Source organism: Aspergillus brasiliensis, assembly GCF_001889945.1.
Source record: "Aspergillus brasiliensis CBS 101740 unplaced genomic scaffold ASPBRscaffold_5, whole genome shotgun sequence".
NCBI classification, from domain to species: Eukaryota; Fungi; Ascomycota; class Eurotiomycetes; order Eurotiales; family Aspergillaceae; genus Aspergillus; species Aspergillus brasiliensis.
The window spans coordinates 689130-707339 of record NW_027137446.1 but is presented as its reverse complement, the minus strand read 5'-3'; the positions used below and the strand labels follow the sequence as shown (position 1 = coordinate 707339).

Sequence of the window (18210 nt, the reverse complement as noted above, 5' to 3'; positions counted from 1 at the left end):
ACTACTCTCCGTGACAGGACTATCTAGAAAGACACAAGCGCCTCTGTCAGATAATTTGAAGAGCTAAGAACAGCAGTTCCCGCTAACCCACTGTACGTAGTATACTGGCTGAAGAGGATTGGAGTGGTGGTCATGCCTGTCGTGGTGAAGTTACTGCAGCCTAACAGAAGAATGCCCATTAGGGATGCACACAGAGCCTAGTGTCTTAGTTTTTTGGAGGAGGGGGCTATACTCACTGATATGCCTGATATCGTGCCGTCGACGTTACGGGCTGGGTTGCCGCTGCTGCTGGTGTTGTTGACGTAGATGTTTGTTTTGTAGGAGTTCCTTGGAGTGCATCATTATAACGGTCCTAAGAAATTGGTAGTCGGGATCAGAGACAAGAACCATCAAATTGTATCTGGATGTCAGTGTATACTCGCCACATCTGAACCTGCACGAATCGATTTCACTCGAATACCGAGTCCGTGGCATTTTGGATTGTTAAAGCCATTGGACGGTCTCAAGAGCGATGGAAAGGTCATTAGCACCGGGTTTAAATCTACTTTAGCCACTGTAGCCATGATATAGTGCAAACTTACCTGGGTAGTTAGATTCGCCTTTGACTACATTATACCAGGTCTGGCCACTGCCTTTAAATGCTCCATACCCATATCCATGGCCTTGGACGTTGATGTTTCGACCACCCAGGAGCCATACTGTGGGGGACATGTTTTGATATCTTGTACGCATTGGGTGGTTCAGCCAGTATGATGTATCGTTGCTCCACTGTCACTTCAAATGCCATTGAGCACGTTGGTAACTATCAAAGAAGGTTGCTGCTGGGATAGCACCAATAAAGTGACATGTACTTCAACTCGACAATTGGACAGATTGGTTGTGTTGAGCACGCTGTTGATGTGGTATGTGGTGTTTTCGAAGACCACATTGCCGTCGGTACCACACTCTCTGGAAGCCTGGCGAATGTCGTCGAGAGTAGTATCATGCTTGGCTTGAACCACACATTGCGTTTAGGAGGAGCTGGTGGGATCCGATAGGAGGGCGGCTGTAAGAGCATAGTGGAAGTGTATGAAGAAGAGGGGAAGCATTGAGAGGAGCATTACTGTAACTAGACATTTGGCGGACAAAAGAACAGGTGATAGGTGAGTTATCTCATGACATATCAAATTCAAGATTGTGAGTGATATACATCCGATATATCAGAAGTTGAGAAATATATCGCCGGAGTTCCTTCGGTCTCCTCTACACCGAGTCTGCTGGCATACGCCACTCAACTTCTCTCATGTTCATGCAGTATATTAATATACTTCCCTTGGCCAAGTAGACCCTGACTCTTCAGAATCATAAATTTCCTTAAACCTATGCAGATCGTGCGGGGTCTGCAAGGTCTTGCTCGCTCGATTGGTGGAGAGATTTTTATTCCATCTGCAGGGATTGTGCTTGACTCGTGTCAGAGTGGGGAAATAGCACTTATGCAGAAAATTATTACGTTATTTCTCGGTTTCTGGAGTAGTGTTACTGGACCCTGAAATTCAGTATATGGTGAGAATAGGAGCCTGCTTTATTTTCTATTGCAACTTCAGTTTATGAGTTTGTCCCGACTCAAGGAAGGATTCCGTCTTTTTGCCACGATGAAACTTCCCTTGCTACTTAATTTTGCTGTCATTTTGGCATCATTATGTCAGGCGTTGTCAGTATCAAATAACTCAACCGGTGCTGTGACATGGGATGAATATAGCTTGTTAGTCAATGGCGAGAGGGTGTTCATCAAGTAAGTGGATTTGCCCGGAACAGCCCTCGCCAGTAACTAACAACTTCCCCAAGTGCTGCTGAGTTCCATTATCAGAGACTGCCCGTGCCTGAAATGTGGCTGGTGAGTGGACATCTTCAGGTCGTCTGAGGTACGCTAACGAGGCTGGGTATATATAGGACGTGCTGCAAAAACTCAAGGCAAATGGCTTCAATACAATCAGGTACGTGTTCGGAATCTATATAGGTTAGATATATGTCTGACCCCCAACTTCAGTGTCTACTTCTTCTGGAGTTATCATTCCGCCTCTAGGGACGCTTATGACTTTGAGACGGGAGCTCATGATATACAACGGCTTTTCGACATGGCGAAACAAACGGGACTGTGGGTGATCGCTCGGCCGGGTCCTTATGTCAATGTAAGAAGACACACTCGCTCATGACCCTGAAGTTATTAGAACAGGAAGACTGAAAAACTGAAAAATAGGCACAGACTAATGCAGGTGGCTTGGCTCTCTGGGGTTCTGATGGCTCCATGGGCAAGTTGCGTACCTCAGATGAGGCCTATCATCAGGCATGGCTTCCCTATATGAGGAAGGTCGGACAGATCATTGCAGCGAACCAGATCACAAGAGGTGGTGTATGTATACAATTGCTTGAATGTTTTACTTTGTTGTTGATGTCGACTTCCTAACCTGTGGCGTGTAGCCTGTTATCCTCTGCCAAGTGGAAAATGAACTTCAAGAGACCAGCCATGACCCGAATAACACTCTGGTAACTTATATGAAGCAAATAGAGTTGGTTCTCAAAGAAGTGGGGATAACGGTGCCTACGACACATAACGAGAAAGGCATGAGATCCCAGTCCTGGTCAAGAGATTACGAGAATGTTGGTGGTGCTGTCGACATTTACGGCTTGGACAGCTACCCTGGAGGATTTCTTGTCGGAAACAAATGTGATGGAGCCACAGGCTTTGACGTCGTTCGGACCTACTATCAGTGGTTTATGAATTATTCATGGACTGGTCCAATTTATCTCGCTGAGTTCGAGGGCGGGCGTACTTTGCCTTGGGGCGCTCCACAAAATTATGATGAAGTGAGTGATTACTCGTCCAGCAGCAACAATTTATGAAAGTCATGAATTGCATATCTAACACATAACCACTCAGTGTCGAAGCGAGCACAGCACCAACTTTGCAGACATTTACTATAAGAATAACGTCGGTCAGCGCGTGACGCTACAAAGCATCTACGAAGGATATGGAGGGACCAATTGGGGTCACTGTTAGTTATATGTTCTGTCACGGACAAGATTGCTGACTACCTGTTGACAATTCTACAGCTGCTTGCCCCGTGGCATACACCAGCAATGACTATATGTAATGCGTCCACATGTGTGTTTCGAAAGCTGCCACTTACGAGGAAAACAGGACTCCCCTACGAGAAACTCGCGAACAATGGGCCAAACTCTGGCAAACCAAGCTAGTCCAGCTGTTCTCAGAATCCACACCAAATTTGCTCAAAACATACATGCTTGGGAACGGGTCGGGCTACAGTGTCAGTGCTTACCTAGATCATGCTTGCAGACACAGGCTAATAGACCAGTAGGTATCTACGGCCGAAGCGTATAGTTGGGTCTTGAAGAACCCAGATACCCAGGCAACCTTCACTGTGCTGCAGCAGAATGAAACCCCATCAACTGCTACCATCACGTTTTCAGCCTACTTGAATACCAGCCTTGGAAACATCACTGTTCCAGGTATCCAGCTTGAAGGGCGACAGAGCAAGATTGTAGTCACGGACTACAGGTTTGGTAACCAAACTCTTCTGTATTCATCGGCAGATATACTCACGAATGGCGTCTTTCCCGGCTACGAAGTCCTGACCCTGTATCTATGGGAGGGACAAAGTGGCGAATTTGCTTTGAAGACGTCAAAGAATTTGGCGTACGAGGTATACGGTGCGTCTACAGTGTCGTCCACACTTCTTGCTGGCTACCAGAGAATCAGGTACACACAAGCTGCTGGTTCCACTGTTCTTCACTTTTCAGGTGGGGTCATTGTCCTCTTGCTTGATCAACCCACGGCCTGGTACTTCTGGGCTCCTTCAACATCAAAATATCCATCTCCTAGACCAGATGAGAAGTTTTTCATTCTCGGCCCGTACCTGGTGCGTTCTGCATCAGTCAATGATGAAGTGCTTCAAGTCTCAGGAGACAACAACGGAACCACAATCTTGGAAAGCTTCATTGGCGACGTCTCTATCAAGGCAATCGAATGGAACGGTCAGCGACTCACAGCAACCAAGACACCCTATGGGTCCTACACAGCCAGAATCCCCGGTACAGAAAACCGATCAGTATCGCTTCCATCCTTGAATCACTGGTACTCAGCAGACTCCCTCCCAGAGGCCCAGCCAGGGTATGATGATTCCAGGTGGACAGTCGCAGACAAGAACAGTACACTCAGTCCGCAACCTCCTCTTACCTTACCAGTTCTTTTCAGCTCTGACTACGGTTACTATACCGGTGCCAAGGTATACCGTGGCTACTTCGACGGTTCCAACTACACTGCAGTTAACATCACTGCCTCTGGCGGCCTCGCATTCGGGTGGAACGCATGGCTAAATGGACATCTTATCGGGGGCCATACGGGAGATCCTAACCTATCAAGCACAAATATGACTCTGACGCTTCCACTGCCCTTTCTTAGGACAAGGAAGAATGTCATCACAGTTCTAGTTGACTATCATGGCCACGATGAAACCTCGACCGACGACGGTGTCGAGAATCCCCGAGGAATCCTGGGCGCATATCTCCTTCCAGGGGGTACACGGACAGCAACCGGCTTTCAACTGTGGAAGATCCAAGGGAATGCTGGTGGCTCGAAGAATATCGACCCAGTCCGCGGGCCCATGAATGAGGGCGGACTCTATGCTGAACGACTAGGCTGGTTCCTTCCTGGATTTCCGGCATCGGATCACAAGGACTTTAACAGCAGCTCCAGTCCTCTGGATGGCATCTCAAAATCGGGTGTCCGGTTCTATGTCACTACTTTCGACCTTGATATCGACAGTGATCTAGACGCACCCATAGGGATTTCTCTGTCCGCACCCAACGGCACTATAGCACGTGTGATGCTCTGGATTAATGGGGTGAGTAGGTTCCTTTTACAACATTGTATGGACTATTGAGATACTAACGTTAGTCTACCCTATTGAAGTATCAGTATGGAAAATACGTTCCTCACATCGGTCCGCAAACGAAGTTTCCTATTCCACCGGGTATCATCAACAACCGGGGACAGAATACATTAGCTTTAAGTTTATGGGCTCAGACTGACGCCGGCGCGAAGCTCGACACTGTTGAGTTGTTTACTTATGGATTGTACCAAACAGGCTTCCAGTTTGATCGTGATTGGAGTTATTTGCAGCCGAGGTGGGAGGATAGAAGTGTGTATGCTTAGAACATCTCGAAGGAGTATTGAGCATCATATTCAGATATTATCTACCCATATATTTAGCTACATATCAATACCATAATAGGGGCTGTTTGGTGAGCCGATAAATTGGAACCTATGTAGCGTTCATTTCAAAGCCTAGCTAAAATAGCTTTTAAGTGGTAAAGCATCGATAATTCCTGAATTCGTTCATCTTTGTCACTCCTGCTGTGTTCTCCTCGCTCCTTCCATCGGCCTAAACCGTCTTCCTGTCGAATAATTTAATCTCTCTCGACAGAGGGAACATCCTCACATCAGCCTTCACGTCACTACTTCGCATCACAATTCTCCTCTCGTACGATTTTACCCGACAATCGGACAAGAAGAGACATCACAAACCGCATTTCCAGGAGATCATAACTCGGCAGCGGCAGTCTCTCCGGATCAGGAGTTGTTAGGGTTATCCAGTCACCGGTTTTCACATGTTTGAATAGCTCTGATTGGTATACGACCAGTTCACTTAACGCCGTCTCTTTGATGAGAGGTGGCTCTAGGCGAATGCTAACCGTGTCTTTCCAGTAATGATCTTGCGAGGGTAACCAAGCAATTTGAACCCTCAGTTCCTTTTTATTCTCCTTATCCTTTGGATTAGGCCGGAGTACAAGGTCCCCCCATTCCCAATATTTCTTCAGCACAGGACTCAATGTGATGTAATTTCGAATAGTCTCCACCGCCTCAGGCTTCTTGGGATTTGGGAAAATTGGCTTCATCCATCTGGTGACCGTCTCAGGAGCCCACCATAATTCAAGGGCCATCCAAAAGAGGACTTGGAGGCCCCACTGGTCAGTGGCGGGAGAACGAAGTAGGTGGTCCGGACAGATTTCACAACACATCGCATTTGAATAAGATGTGATAGCACACTTGTCTGCGTCTCTTTCTCTGATATCGGATATGAAGCCATCATCGCTGTCTGATTCTGTGGTAGTGCTCTTTTCATCGGCCGAGCAGTCATGAATGCCTAACATAGATGGCTCTTCGGCCTGATTCCATCCTTCCAGTGTGTCTTCGACAGTACCTCTGACAGCCGGGAACACTACGATGTCTCTTTGTACCACTTGTAGAGTCCACGAGACGCGAAGAATCCCTTCAGAACTTCGATCTCGCAGACCACCAGAGCTAGCCCAGGTATGGTATGGCACCACAACATCATCGCTGCTGTCATCAACTTCCCACTCGAGAAGCGCACGACGTCTTTTGGATAGGAGATTAAAAGGTTTCAGATGGTCTTCCAGTTAAGTCATGGTGATATTATCTCCTGGTAACTAAGACCAAACGCTGATCCGGCCGGTTGCACAGCTTGTCTGACGCAGAACCATATCAGTGGTAAGTCGACGGTCGCAAAGCTGTAGGGACTCGATGCTTATGCCTTCACCTGGCAGGACACTAAGAGCAGAATATCACCTAAGCTTTCTCGCTGTGTAGATGGAGGGGGAAGGGTAACAAGCAGAGTTAGACGTTCAATGGTGTTGTAAGCGATGACTTCTTCTATGAGGATCGAACTTTGAGACGTAGTCGGGACATAATAGTCGCTATTCTAAATCATTCACCACAGCCAGGACCTTCATCCCTCAGATGGCATCTAGCCAATACCTCTCCTAATTTCTTCCACTTCGAGAGGTAGCTACAAATTGTTCGTGCTGTCACACAAAAATTCATACTACTCATCCATCGAAGAGTCGCGTTTGTTCTACCTATCAGATGCAATCGTAGAAGAACCTTTGCTAGGCTAAGCAGTAGGCACACAAACCTTGGTTCTTTGTCTCTCTTCCCCTTTCCACCTTCAATATTCTTTGTCCTTCCCCATCCCCCTTATCTGAGGTAAATATACGGGGCTAACGAGACGACTTGACTGGCAGATAATCTCATATGGCATACAACCATTTAAAGTTCGGCCACTCATATAAAAGTGAAATAGAGACGACCAACCCAGTCTGACATGCGATACTCCAACCCAATCGAAGAAGTAGGTACTGAGACCTCTGTCCCAACTTTTCCTGTACTTAAATCTGATAAATCAAAGGGTAGGGGTCAAGAGCGTGGCAGCGCAAGCAGCACAGCAAGTTCCGAAAGCGCTATTACAGGCCAATATGGATGCTGGAGCTGTGGCACCGAGTGTAGCTCCCCAAGTATAGCCCGCAGCTGAATAGCAAGCTGTCACCACAGCTGCGCAACCGGCCTGACAGATGCCGTACGCCGCGGGACCAGCATAGGCATAACTGGCAATTACCGGGATGGTATAGACAGCCAGATGTAGGTTTTTCATGGTATGGCTACTGTATGAAGAGAGCAGTAAAAAGTGTAGAGAGCGATCCCTGCAGGTGTGGTTTATGTGGGTCGTCAAATTCTGACCAAAGTGCAAGTTTAGACAGTATATTTGTGCTCGAAATCAAGTGTTCGAACTAAGTCAGAGTGATGTAACCACTCGTATCATTGATTTAGCAGTACTTGTGGTTGTACCAGATATCATTTCGAGGGCCATGCTCCCTTCTTTGGGCGGCGCTTCGGCAGTACTGACCCCAAGACCACTCTAGATCTTGCGCTTATGGAAGATGGTAGATTTTAAGTAAGAGAGCATATACACCATAGTAAATCTCGGTGTAATAGAATAGGAGACCACAAAGAGAACAAACAGCATATTTTCATTGGGCTGGAGAAATACGAGCTCCTAAAGCTTATCACGATTATCTAGCCATTTCATGGCAGGAAAGGCATCGAACCGGCACGATCTAGTGAACTCCACTAGAGAAATGTCGTATCCAAGCGGATCCAAGTTCTTGTTGCCAAACATTAACACTGTACCTTTTTTTGACCGCTCTCGGCGAGGTGGCTGAGAATGATCGATGTTGGGATGAAGTGAGCCAGCTATGGTTCCATTCCAGACTATATACGCTTCCTGTTGGATCAATTAGATAGTCATAGACTCCTGCAATTACTGATATTTGAGTTCCTTAAGTTCGTGATTGACATGTTCCACTGCTCTATCTTCTGATTCCTTATCACTCAAAAATGCAGTTCCGAGATGATTCCAATGAAGCGGCTACGGAACGCCTACTTCCATTAGACGCCTTGCGTCGCCAACCAACACACGATCCCTGTCTGATACTTGGTCCGACTCGCAGCCTTGTGCTACCCCGCACCAGAGTATCAGCTCCCTGCTGGATCTCTAAAGTCCCAGACGATTGTCAACTGCGCTACATCAAAGTACAGGACCCCTCGATATCAACAGGATGAGATTATTTTGTGCGTACTTCGTGCTGTTTGCCGCTGGGATCTATAGTGCCGACTTGAAAGGTAAGTACTCCCGACATCTGCCTCCCTTTCATCACTAAAATCAGGACTTACTGCAGAAGCGCTCCCAACCGCCACTCTCGATCAGGATGGACAGGATGGTTTTCTAACCCCCCAAAACAACTACAATGGCTGGGTGAATCCGGAAGATCTCGATCCCATGCCACAATGCATAGCGCAGCAAGATCAGTCCACCTGGCTGGAAGCCATGACGAAATGTACTGCCAAACAATGCACTTCCCACTTTGGCATCTGCGCCCATCACCAATGGTTGACTCAGCTCAGCTGTCTCAGCGTTGAACTTTCCGCGAATGTTATCGCGAGGTATCTTCCGTACTGTGGTAGATCGGTACTCGCCAAAGCACAATTGTATACATGGATTCGGAAGATCACGGGTCGGGAGTGGCTGGTCGAGGTTGGCGATGCAAATGATTTACGAGACCTTTCCCCAGCCTCACTAGTCGAGGGATACTCAGGCGTGGAAGTTATCAAGACAGCGCCAAAATGTCTGACCGGCTCGGTATCGTCTCTCTCAAGGGAACCGTTCCAGCACGTATTAGCCTCCTGTGGTTTCACAGGCGCAAGTCAACACACAGGAAATACTGCCCGTCCTTGGGAGTATAATGAACATGCTCATTCCATGATCGCTCTCGATTCAGAAACTGTTGGATACGACCTTGTCAAGCAGCACATAAGCGATGGCTACTATTTTGACAAAGGTTGTTTCTGCAGCGCTTTCGCCGTAGATTTCGCAGAGGAGCCTTGTTCGTATTCACAACGTTTAGATTTCACGAAAGAGCGTCTCTGGCTCAACGCAACCTGTGGATCAAGGGCCTTACCCGATAAGTGGGAAGATCAACTCATGACGACACAATTCGCGTTCATTGCTACGGAGGATTGGCGCTGGCCCAAGTGTGTCGCAGATATGCCAAAGCAGGTTACTGACCTTACATCTCAGTGTGCAGCCGATGCGTGTGAGCTCGACTCAGGCGGATACTGCCAAGTCACTCGTGCAGTTAAAAGAGAATGCTTTTGCCAGAAGATCAGCTACGATTCCTGCGACGGTTCGTGTCAGATATTTGAGACCCGGATAGACTATATCAAGTGGCTTCACGATCTATGCGGTGACATTCAGGACTGGCACGGTTTGCCAGATAACTGGCGTCAGTTATCTGTACCCACCCTTGTCGACATGGTCCCATGGAAATGGGCTTTGAAGCCCTCCGTGGCTAATGAAGCCCCTATCACCCGACTTGAAGATACTGAAACAACAGAAGCATGTGTCTCGAATAATTGGAAACTTGCAAGCTTTGCTATCGTAAATTTATCTACTTTCTTGGCAGTGCTTGTTTGTCGGAGGACACACATGCTTCGAAGCAGATACATCGATAAAAAACACTCACAGCCGTTGGATTGGGTTGTCAAGGGAGTTCTACTCGTCACTCTCCAGATTTCCACCAACTGGCTCAATGCCTTACTCGTCCAGAAAACTCCTGGCTATGAAGAGACTCCCTTTCTCCAACTGCTGCTTCTCTGGTGTTCAATGCCTCGCCTTTCTTGGCTGCCAGTATTGTTAATCGGTCTACAACAATCCTGGCCACAAAGCATCTCCGCGGCTGCGTCTGTGTCATTTGCGGAAATACTCCTTCAGTTTTCATCTGCGTATTATTTACTCATGACTGTCAATTATGGCAGAGAACACAGCTTTTACCTCGGCGGTAGAGAGATTTGGGTAACAGCAAAAATTATGTACGCCGGAGCACTCATGTGGCTATTCACCGTTATGATGGCATTTGCTCTATCGATCCGGGCCATACGCAGAATGACAAGGTCCCATGCATCAGTCTTCACGTCATTGGATTACACCCAAGAGGGAATTCCACCAAGAATGGAATATTACAGCGTGTCAACGGGAACAATGCCCCATTCATGGACAGGAAAAAGAAGGACTCCGGAGGAAGCACCGTTGATAGGGAGCCAAAGTGCTCGCACGACCTATGACACTCTCCTTGTTAGGGCCCACCACACCTCCCTTTCCAAAAGACCAGGTTTCGCGGACATGTATACGGCTATTACACTTTTCTTGTTTCTCCTCTGGGTTGCACAGTTACTCTTCTGGGGTGGAGTTATCGGCTTGAGTTCTGATGAGTACGTATTCTCACCATACACGACACTTGTACTCTGTTAATAGAGACTAACAAACCGGGTTAGGTTTTGCCCCCCAAGAATTGGGATCCTCACAGCTGTCTGGGCGGGATCCTCGCTGCTAGGCACTATTGTTGCTTTTCGTTAGGTCTTGCTATTCTTATGATACTCTCATACATCTTTCTATGTTTCGCTGCAGGTAGATTGTCTACCTTATCATAGAGTCAATCTATATTACCCGAAGTCAAGTGTGAATCTTATCATAAAATCTGATTACTAGTCAATATACCAAAGTAGCTACTTACTGATAAGCTAACTCAAGTATCCGGATATACTAAGCTATCTGATCGGCTATATCCTTCTCTATCTTTTGAAAAGACATCCTCATTAACTTCCAGAATATAACAATCAATCCATGCAGCAAATAATAAATGGCCGGGATGGAAATCCCGACTGGCCATCACTGTTGATCTGGGTAGTTCGGTTTCTTTCTGTTCATAATTTGATAAGTACCTACCAGCCTTTCTAGGCCATACTGTACAATCAGCGAGAGTATCGACAAGGATTGTCTTATGGAACATGTATACTCAATGATCGGAGACTTCAGACCACTACCTCCAGCACTCTTCTTCCTTTTTGTTCTTGCTCTGAATTCTAAAGCTTTCTCATGGATATCTCGGAGGTATCCATATGCATACAACTGAGAATGATTTATTAGGTGTTTCCCTCATATCAGACGGCGATAGACAACCGATGATTCTACAGAGATCGAGCAACTGGCGTTTGTGTATATATACTAGAGGTCAAGCTCCCTGTGGCATATTCAAATTCATACCAGCTGTGTCTGACATCTTCCCCCCTCTGTATATATCTCACCAAGCTCACTCAATCTCCATCAATTACCATGACAGTACTACTCTTCAATACCATCTTGTGAATGCTTTGATGAAAGCACCGAGCTGGATGTTCAGGTTCTTGATGTTGCTCGGCATTCACATGACGGTGTTCTTCATGCTGTTTACTGATGACGCCCTTCCCATTTCTGTGACAATGAAATTCAGGAACATTTATATATACAGAAAGAACGAGGAGCTGGTCCGCGAAGTAAGACACGGCAGTGCCCGGGGTTACTCGTGGTCCTGGGTAGCTCATTGTCGGAGGTGCAGATATTGCAGTCCCCACGGATACTGCATACTAACTATATACTCAACCCGCCAGAAAAGCCGTTCCATTTTGCAAAAGGTCTTTGACGGTCGCTTTTGGAGTCTATGATTGCGGTCGTCTGATGAAGCTCCAGTACTGCCAATGCTGTTGCAGAGGTTTGGGGGTTCTGGAGAATCAAACACGGCCTACTAATCAGGCTATTCGACTCACTAAGGCTACTTACTATATATATCATGCTACCTGCTACTATACCCGCCGCGCCAAAAGGAATAATGCTGACGATCAGCTGAAAAAAGGTTGCGCGCCTTGAAAACGGATTTGAATCATACGGCGTGTGCTATAGCCACATCTCAGGCTTCAACCCACTCCTGTTAGCCTCAAATCCCCACAAATACTCTCATTTCCGTCAAGAGTCACCAGCAAAATCGTTCAAAAGATATTCTCTTCTCGTTGGTCTGAACTGCCTGGCATTGGTCCATGTGACTCGAACATGAGGACTGATCAATCTCGCATCTGTGCCACCCTCTTCCTCCAGGGTATCGCAAAGAGACAGCAAGGAAGACACTGTTACACTGTATACACTATCTTTCAACACCTGAATCTGCGTATCTGCGTCAGACATGTCACCGCAACCGAAATTACTGGCCGAGCAACGCTGGTCAGCGATTATCATCTTTCGTGGACTCATCGAGCTCTACGGCCTAGACCACCAGAGTTCACAAAAAGGATACTACCCAGCTGCACTTGTCCTGGGCTTCTTCGACTGTGCTATATATACTGATGGATTTCTGATGTTATTCTTCTCGTTCCTACACCGTACTCTGTGCGGGGAACCAACCGAGCTATACAACTACAACATCATGCCTGACTGGCGCTATTTTGATGACCTCGCTTCATGGAGTCAAGACAGGATTGAAAATGTTAAGAGCTCCATCGAAGACTTTGCTGAATATATCATACAAGATCTGCTCCTTCCACGTTCGTTTCCCACCGGCTGGATTGTGAGTCTAGGCTTCAAGTCCTAAGTACTGATACACGCAATATCAACAGTCAGAATTCTATCGCTCGACATGCTACAACCCACGTCTCCATCTCAGCCTTCTGCACAAACCCCTACAACAGGGAGTTCCACACAACAAACACCTACTATGGAGGAAAGATGCCTTCTCCGAGATTACCATGAATGTGTGGTTTCCTTCAAGTTTGACCAAGTCGAAGCTCAACGACGCTTTGTGGAAGACGGCGAGGATTGCAGAGATAACGACGGAAACCTTCTCGGCAATGAATCTATGGACCGATTCGAGCTCCTAGGAGCCGCATATATACTACCACCCTCTCTGGCAACACTCACTGCTGATAACACGGAACTGGTATGACCAACCTAAGTATAACCGAATGTACTATAACATGCGTTGGCTGATATTTACGACACCTCGCAGAGTAACTCGCAGAAAGCTACTCTCGAATTTTTGATGATACTAGATCCGAAATTGCCCAGTTTTATCGAAGACCAGCAGTTGGATACCACCGTCAACGCTATAACAATGACACCTCACTACCATCAATTGTTCAGCGCATTCAAAATATATTTCGAATCTACTGGCAACCCTAATGAATACGAGATCAGATCAACAACGGGTCTATCCTTCCCACATGATCCAGTGCTTCCGGTCGTCCGCACTCTGACCATGAACCCTGACTGTCCTATAGACCTGCCGTCTCCTCCTTTGCTCGCGGTTCATTATGCCATTGCGCGTATCATAGAAGTCAGCGGCGCGGGGCCCTATGTGGAGGATATTATTCGTAATTTAGGGGAGCGCAATGTACGGGCAGATGGCTCATCAAATCTGGGAGCCGTCATCGGCTTTTGGCTCAGTGGCTGGTAGAGGAACTTGGCTGTTTTGATGATTTCTTGGTACAACCTTGCTTTGTGGATATTACGTGAGATAGAGTGGATATTTGCATTGATATGTTGGTCTGATGTTACATAGAACAAAGAAGACATGTTACTCATGGATTGCTTTTGACGGTATTGACAAGTAGTAGGTTTTATCTGGTCCTGTCTTATGTAAAGCTTTCTGATTCTGGTAGATATTCTGAAGTACTATTGCGCATACTAGCACTATACGTTAACGATTAACGGCACTTTGCTGATAGGGAGATGACTTGTTAGGAAAGAGTAGTATGGATAAAAAAAAAAAAAAAAAAGGAAGACAGAGAGCTAGAGAGGGAATGCCTGGCCTTGTCTCCGAAGCCAATATCCGCACATCACACAGTACCAGCAGCTCAAACACATCCCATATGAAAATACGCTGCCCACAGCAGGGGATCCTTAGCCGTGTTCACCCTCGGTGTTTCACAAGATGGCGAGCCATCACGGGTTTTCACCGTCTTTTCTGCGTCAATCCCAGAAGCCAACTGGCCGCTTCGACCCTTGCGAACAGCCATATGAAGACTCTTTTGCCAGGAGTATCCATACTCCAGCACACCTTTATATACTTCGCGTGCAATGTTCACGGAGAATGCGTCTGATACCTTCCAGAGCGTTCCGATTACATTCTGGAACCCAGCAATCTGACAAGCTCCCATGAGGTGGATTCCTTCATCTACTAGCTGACTAGATGGGTTGACCCCAGTATTGCAAGCAGATAGGTAAGCTAGTTGGGGAGGATCGAGATGTAGGCGCAAGGATTGGAGAGCAGACACCGTCAGGTGGCCGTCAGCAAGTACGAGGGAGCTCTGGGAAGCGTCGACGGCGTCGACGATGCCATGGCCGGCGAAGTGAAAGATTTGGGAGTTTGAAAGCTCTGTAAGAATGGACTGTTTGTTTGGCGTTGTGAATGCGTCAGTGCTTAAGGAGGGTTGGCTTTGTGTGAGAAGCCTTGTGATGGCGTCAATCTCGGGTAATGCATTGTTGAGGGGATTCATTCCTGGGGTCGTGGGCATAGCGACCAAGAGGGCTTTTCGAGTGTCAGGCTGTGGAGTGGCAACCTTTGTTTCCCGGTTCAAGTTGTTGGCGGCATATAACATTGCTTTGATCGAAACACTGTATGATGAAATTGTGCGGTCTAGGACACTTCTGCCGGATTTGTCGTTATGATATCCTGCTGCGTGAATGGGTAATGCTATCGAGGGACCAGTGCAGATCCAGCAGATATTTGGCCAGGGGATACTCTCGTCAATCTCATCAGCATTGTATGGTACCGTGTGGCCCAACTGCGAAAGAATAGGAGAACATATTGTTTTCCACAACGTTTCGAGTATTTCAAAGCGACCGTTCTCATTTGCACGTATCCACCGTTTTGCCAACCTTACTATCGACGAACTGGAAAGGTCAGAAAGTTCTTTTAGTGAGACCGAGTCGTTACAGACGATCAAGGCATCACAGCGGAACGCAACATTAACAACCACAATAGTCTGCCCAGATAACCTGGAAATCCCGCAGCAGTCATCGTGTGTCGGAGGCTGCAGGAATTGCTCAAAGCCTTCATACGTCCTGATGCAGTCTATGAGAGCATCGAGCTCGTTGTTGGCGGCGTGGCGGCTCCAGGGAACGTTGCCGTCGTTCACCAAGGCTGATACTTCACTGCGCTGCTCTAGTTGGCTCAGCAGGGACCGAAATCTAGAAGCTTCTTCGGGATGCTTCTCTTGGAGTTCAGTGAGATCGCTTCTCATGTTATATTGCTGCGCTGCAATGACCCCAAGCCCTTCCTCTAACAGTATCAGAGCGTCGGACGGTGAGTGATGAGTTTGAATTGCCAATGCTGCTGCCTCGGACGCCAGGCCGGCATAGCGCCGCAGGATTTCCTGCTGATCGGTCTGGCGAAGCGAACGTATGCTTGCCTTGGGTAGCAGCTCAACCCCCTTCTTTGCAAATGACATCGCCATCGCAAAGTCGTTTCTTTTCTCCAGGATCCGAATGGCCTCCATAATGACATTGAGACGATATGCGGGTGAGAACGCATCGGAATCCTTGATCTCCGTCAGGAGCTTTATCCCCCGCCCAAAATCATCCTCCATCTTCGCGTTTTGATGTCGTTCAATCAGTGCCTCGCCCAGATTCCAGAGTATACGAACCCTCAACGGCCTATCCAGTGGCAAATCTGCAATGGCTTGCTCCCCCCGACGAATGGCCTCATTGAGGGTAGTGTCATCCTTGTCCCTAACATATTTCCAATAGAAGAGCTTGCACAGGTTGCCAAGATACACTCGCCATTCCGGTGATTTCGGAGCCACACAGTCAACTGCTTCCTGGGTCCGTAAAATTGCGGTATCTAGATCCTTAGTGTTTTTCTTGCGATCAGCATCATACCGCCAAGACAGCCAACAACCCAGACTGTTGAGATGTTGATGGTGTTGTGGGTGGTCTGGCGCTTTTTCGAGTGACTGCTGGCTGCATTTGATCGCCTCTTCCCTGTCAGCTTCAACCGTCGTCCGCTCATAGCGTCTTGCCCACAAAATGCTCAGATTATTAAGTCGTTGCGCCGCAGTATATGCATCCCCTGCCGCATTTACGGCTTCTTTGGCCAGCTGAATACCTTCCGTAATATCATCCAATGCTCCCAGCCGCTCAAACCTCAGAGCAAAGAACCGCGACAGATTATTGGTTGCGTGCATTTCCAAATCAGTATCTCCATGTTCTTTCGCCTGTTGGCGTAGCTTCTGGCTCCATTGAATCGCCGTTTCGAGGTCATCCAATCGTCCCTGAGCAAGATAGCGAAATCCCAAAGCAGCAGTGTAAGTGAGCCACGTATCAATAACTTTCGGACTGTGGTCTACCGCTCGCTTCCCCAGTACTACTGCCCGGTCAATGTCATCGAAATTCCCAGCTTCCTCGTAGCGCAAACGAAGGAGGTAGGATAGGATATCCTGGCATGTAGTAATCTGACCGGGGGGGACGAGCCTTTCCAGATTCTCCGCGTAAGCTAAACTCAGTGCAATTGTAATATCATTTTGGTCCTTGGTGGCCAGATAGCATTCGACGGATGACCAAACGAGGCGCACAGCTGCGTCAAACCTGCCTGTAATACTCCTTTGCTCGTCGCACAGACTTATGATCCGTCGTAGAAGGTCAGATTTCTGCTGATCCCCTTGGTAACCCCCAGCTTTGTATATTGCTTCGTAAGAAGCCGCCGCGTTTGACAAGTACGTCAACCTCCTTTCAGAGCATTCCTCAGGTACAGCGGCAAGCACTGCCTCGAGATGGAGTTTCGCTTCGTACACATCGTCTTGCTGTCGAGTCGCAGGGAAGTAGGCATATTTCATGGCAATCCGGGTACCAAGATTGCAACGGTAGTTCAGCGCTGCCAGTGTATCTGGCAGGCTCAGCCCAAGGGCTGCACGTGTATGGAAAATTGATAATTCAAGGTCCTCGGCCTGGTTCGACCTTTGAGCCGCAAGCCAGTACTCCCTTGCCAGACGGCTATGCTTGGCACAGTCATCACTCATCTTGTCGAAAGTACCGAATCGGCATGCAGATTAGAAAAGTAGAGGCTGCTGTTCAGTCAAAATATTATAGAGCCTGTTGTCAAACTGACGATGTATAGACGGCATTGATTATAGTTGGACTTAAGTCGGGGTTATGCTTCCTCCTTCCAAGCTAATTAGTATGGTAACAGACTGCATCCACGCACGCTCGTGTACAGACGTGGCTGGATTACCCAGCACCACCAGAGCTAAAGCAACGCATATAATTGACCAGTCGCAATCGCAACATGTATCATTGACTGACGTGTCTACACATCCACCCTTGAATTCCCAGACCGAGTGCAGGTCTATTCTAGCCTATGAGCCGAGCATCGCCTGCTATCATGACAGCCCCGTATTTATTGCTGATCTATTGCTGAACATCCTTTGTCGATCTCTCCTTCGTCACAATCCGGATTGTGGCGGTATCCCAGTCTCCGATTTCGCTATCTGAGCCACGAAACATGTCCGATGAACGATCCCAAATCTCAAAGATGCCCTTTTCCCCTCTTGTCGTCTTGTGGTTTCCCGCCTCATCCAGGCTGGGATGATCGATGTTAGGCTGCTGCATAAAAGAAAAGTCCAGTGGCTTTGTGGATACGAAAGCTTTGAATTCGTCTTCAATAACCGGGACATCGTGCTTGATCGTCAAAGTTATAGGCCTAAAGGGGGGATCAACCATATTACTATCTGGGTCCACCCATCCACAGCTGGCACCGTCAGCGGGGTAAACTTGACGAATCCCAAATAGAGGTCTAAAGTTAAGTATGACGAGGTTGAGTTCTTCCTCGCTGTTATTCTTAAACCGGAAATTGAAATCGCTGCCTTCAATAAATGTGTACGTGCCTGATGAGTCCAGAGCATCTTGCAGATTGTGAGTAAAAAGTTCCACCTTTAGTGAT

General features: G+C 47.5%; 8 protein-coding genes across 8 annotated transcripts in view; 3 read left to right on the top strand and 5 right to left on the bottom strand.

Annotated features, from left to right (window-relative positions):
- Positions 1-448: 448 nt before the first annotated feature.
- On the bottom strand, positions 449-965 carry ASPBRDRAFT_124250 (uncharacterized protein; the record flags this gene model as incomplete). Its single annotated transcript, XM_067617676.1, has 3 exons — positions 449-501; positions 582-768; positions 834-965. Coding segments are annotated over 3 exons (372 nt in total), but the record flags the coding sequence as incomplete, so codon positions are not given.
- A 628-nt stretch (positions 966-1593) lies between these two features.
- Positions 1594-5309, top strand: ASPBRDRAFT_74480 (glycoside hydrolase family 35 protein). Its single transcript, XM_067629248.1, has 11 exons — positions 1594-1771; positions 1825-1873; positions 1930-1973; positions 2027-2168; positions 2237-2389; positions 2458-2844; positions 2918-3032; positions 3091-3127; positions 3179-3305; positions 3357-4901; positions 4970-5309. The coding sequence occupies exons 1-11, from the start codon at positions 1632-1634 to the stop codon at positions 5210-5212; spliced, it is 2982 nt and encodes a 993-aa protein (XP_067479775.1). The 5' UTR covers positions 1594-1631; the 3' UTR covers positions 5213-5309.
- A 205-nt stretch (positions 5310-5514) lies between these two features.
- ASPBRDRAFT_123602 (uncharacterized protein) lies at positions 5515-6387 on the bottom strand (the record flags this gene model as incomplete). The annotated part of the gene is made up of 1 exon (XM_067617616.1): positions 5515-6387. A coding segment is annotated over one exon (873 nt), but the record flags the coding sequence as incomplete, so codon positions are not given.
- An 872-nt stretch (positions 6388-7259) lies between these two features.
- On the bottom strand, positions 7260-7508 carry ASPBRDRAFT_123752 (uncharacterized protein; the record flags this gene model as incomplete). Its single annotated transcript, XM_067617632.1, has 1 exon — positions 7260-7508. One exon carries the CDS (start codon positions 7506-7508, stop codon positions 7260-7262), a length of 249 nt encoding a protein of 82 aa, XP_067479773.1.
- An 884-nt stretch (positions 7509-8392) lies between these two features.
- Positions 8393-10917, top strand: ASPBRDRAFT_42224 (uncharacterized protein). Its single transcript, XM_067624760.1, has 3 exons — positions 8393-8536; positions 8593-10681; positions 10745-10917. Exons 1-3 carry the CDS (start codon positions 8473-8475, stop codon positions 10824-10826), a joined length of 2235 nt encoding a protein of 744 aa, XP_067479772.1. The 5' UTR covers positions 8393-8472; the 3' UTR covers positions 10827-10917.
- A 1545-nt stretch (positions 10918-12462) lies between these two features.
- On the top strand, positions 12463-13728 carry ASPBRDRAFT_124154 (uncharacterized protein; the record flags this gene model as incomplete). Its single annotated transcript, XM_067617671.1, has 3 exons — positions 12463-12820; positions 12893-13212; positions 13282-13728. The coding sequence occupies 3 exons, from the start codon at positions 12463-12465 to the stop codon at positions 13726-13728; spliced, it is 1125 nt and encodes a 374-aa protein (XP_067479771.1).
- Positions 13729-14137: 409 nt separating this feature from the next.
- On the bottom strand, positions 14138-16705 carry ASPBRDRAFT_84245 (CHAT domain-containing protein; the record flags this gene model as incomplete). The annotated part of the gene is made up of 2 exons (XM_067629497.1): positions 14138-15364; positions 15413-16705. Coding segments are annotated over 2 exons (2520 nt in total), but the record flags the coding sequence as incomplete, so codon positions are not given.
- A 779-nt stretch (positions 16706-17484) lies between these two features.
- Positions 17485-18210, bottom strand: part of ASPBRDRAFT_543120 (uncharacterized protein) — a 2792-nt gene continuing 2066 nt past the window's right edge. Inside the window, exon 2 of the mRNA XM_067627211.1 lies at positions 17485-18172. Within this exon, the coding sequence (XP_067479769.1) occupies positions 17679-18172 (494 nt within the window). The 3' untranslated portion in view covers positions 17485-17678. The remainder of the gene's footprint in view (positions 18173-18210) is intronic.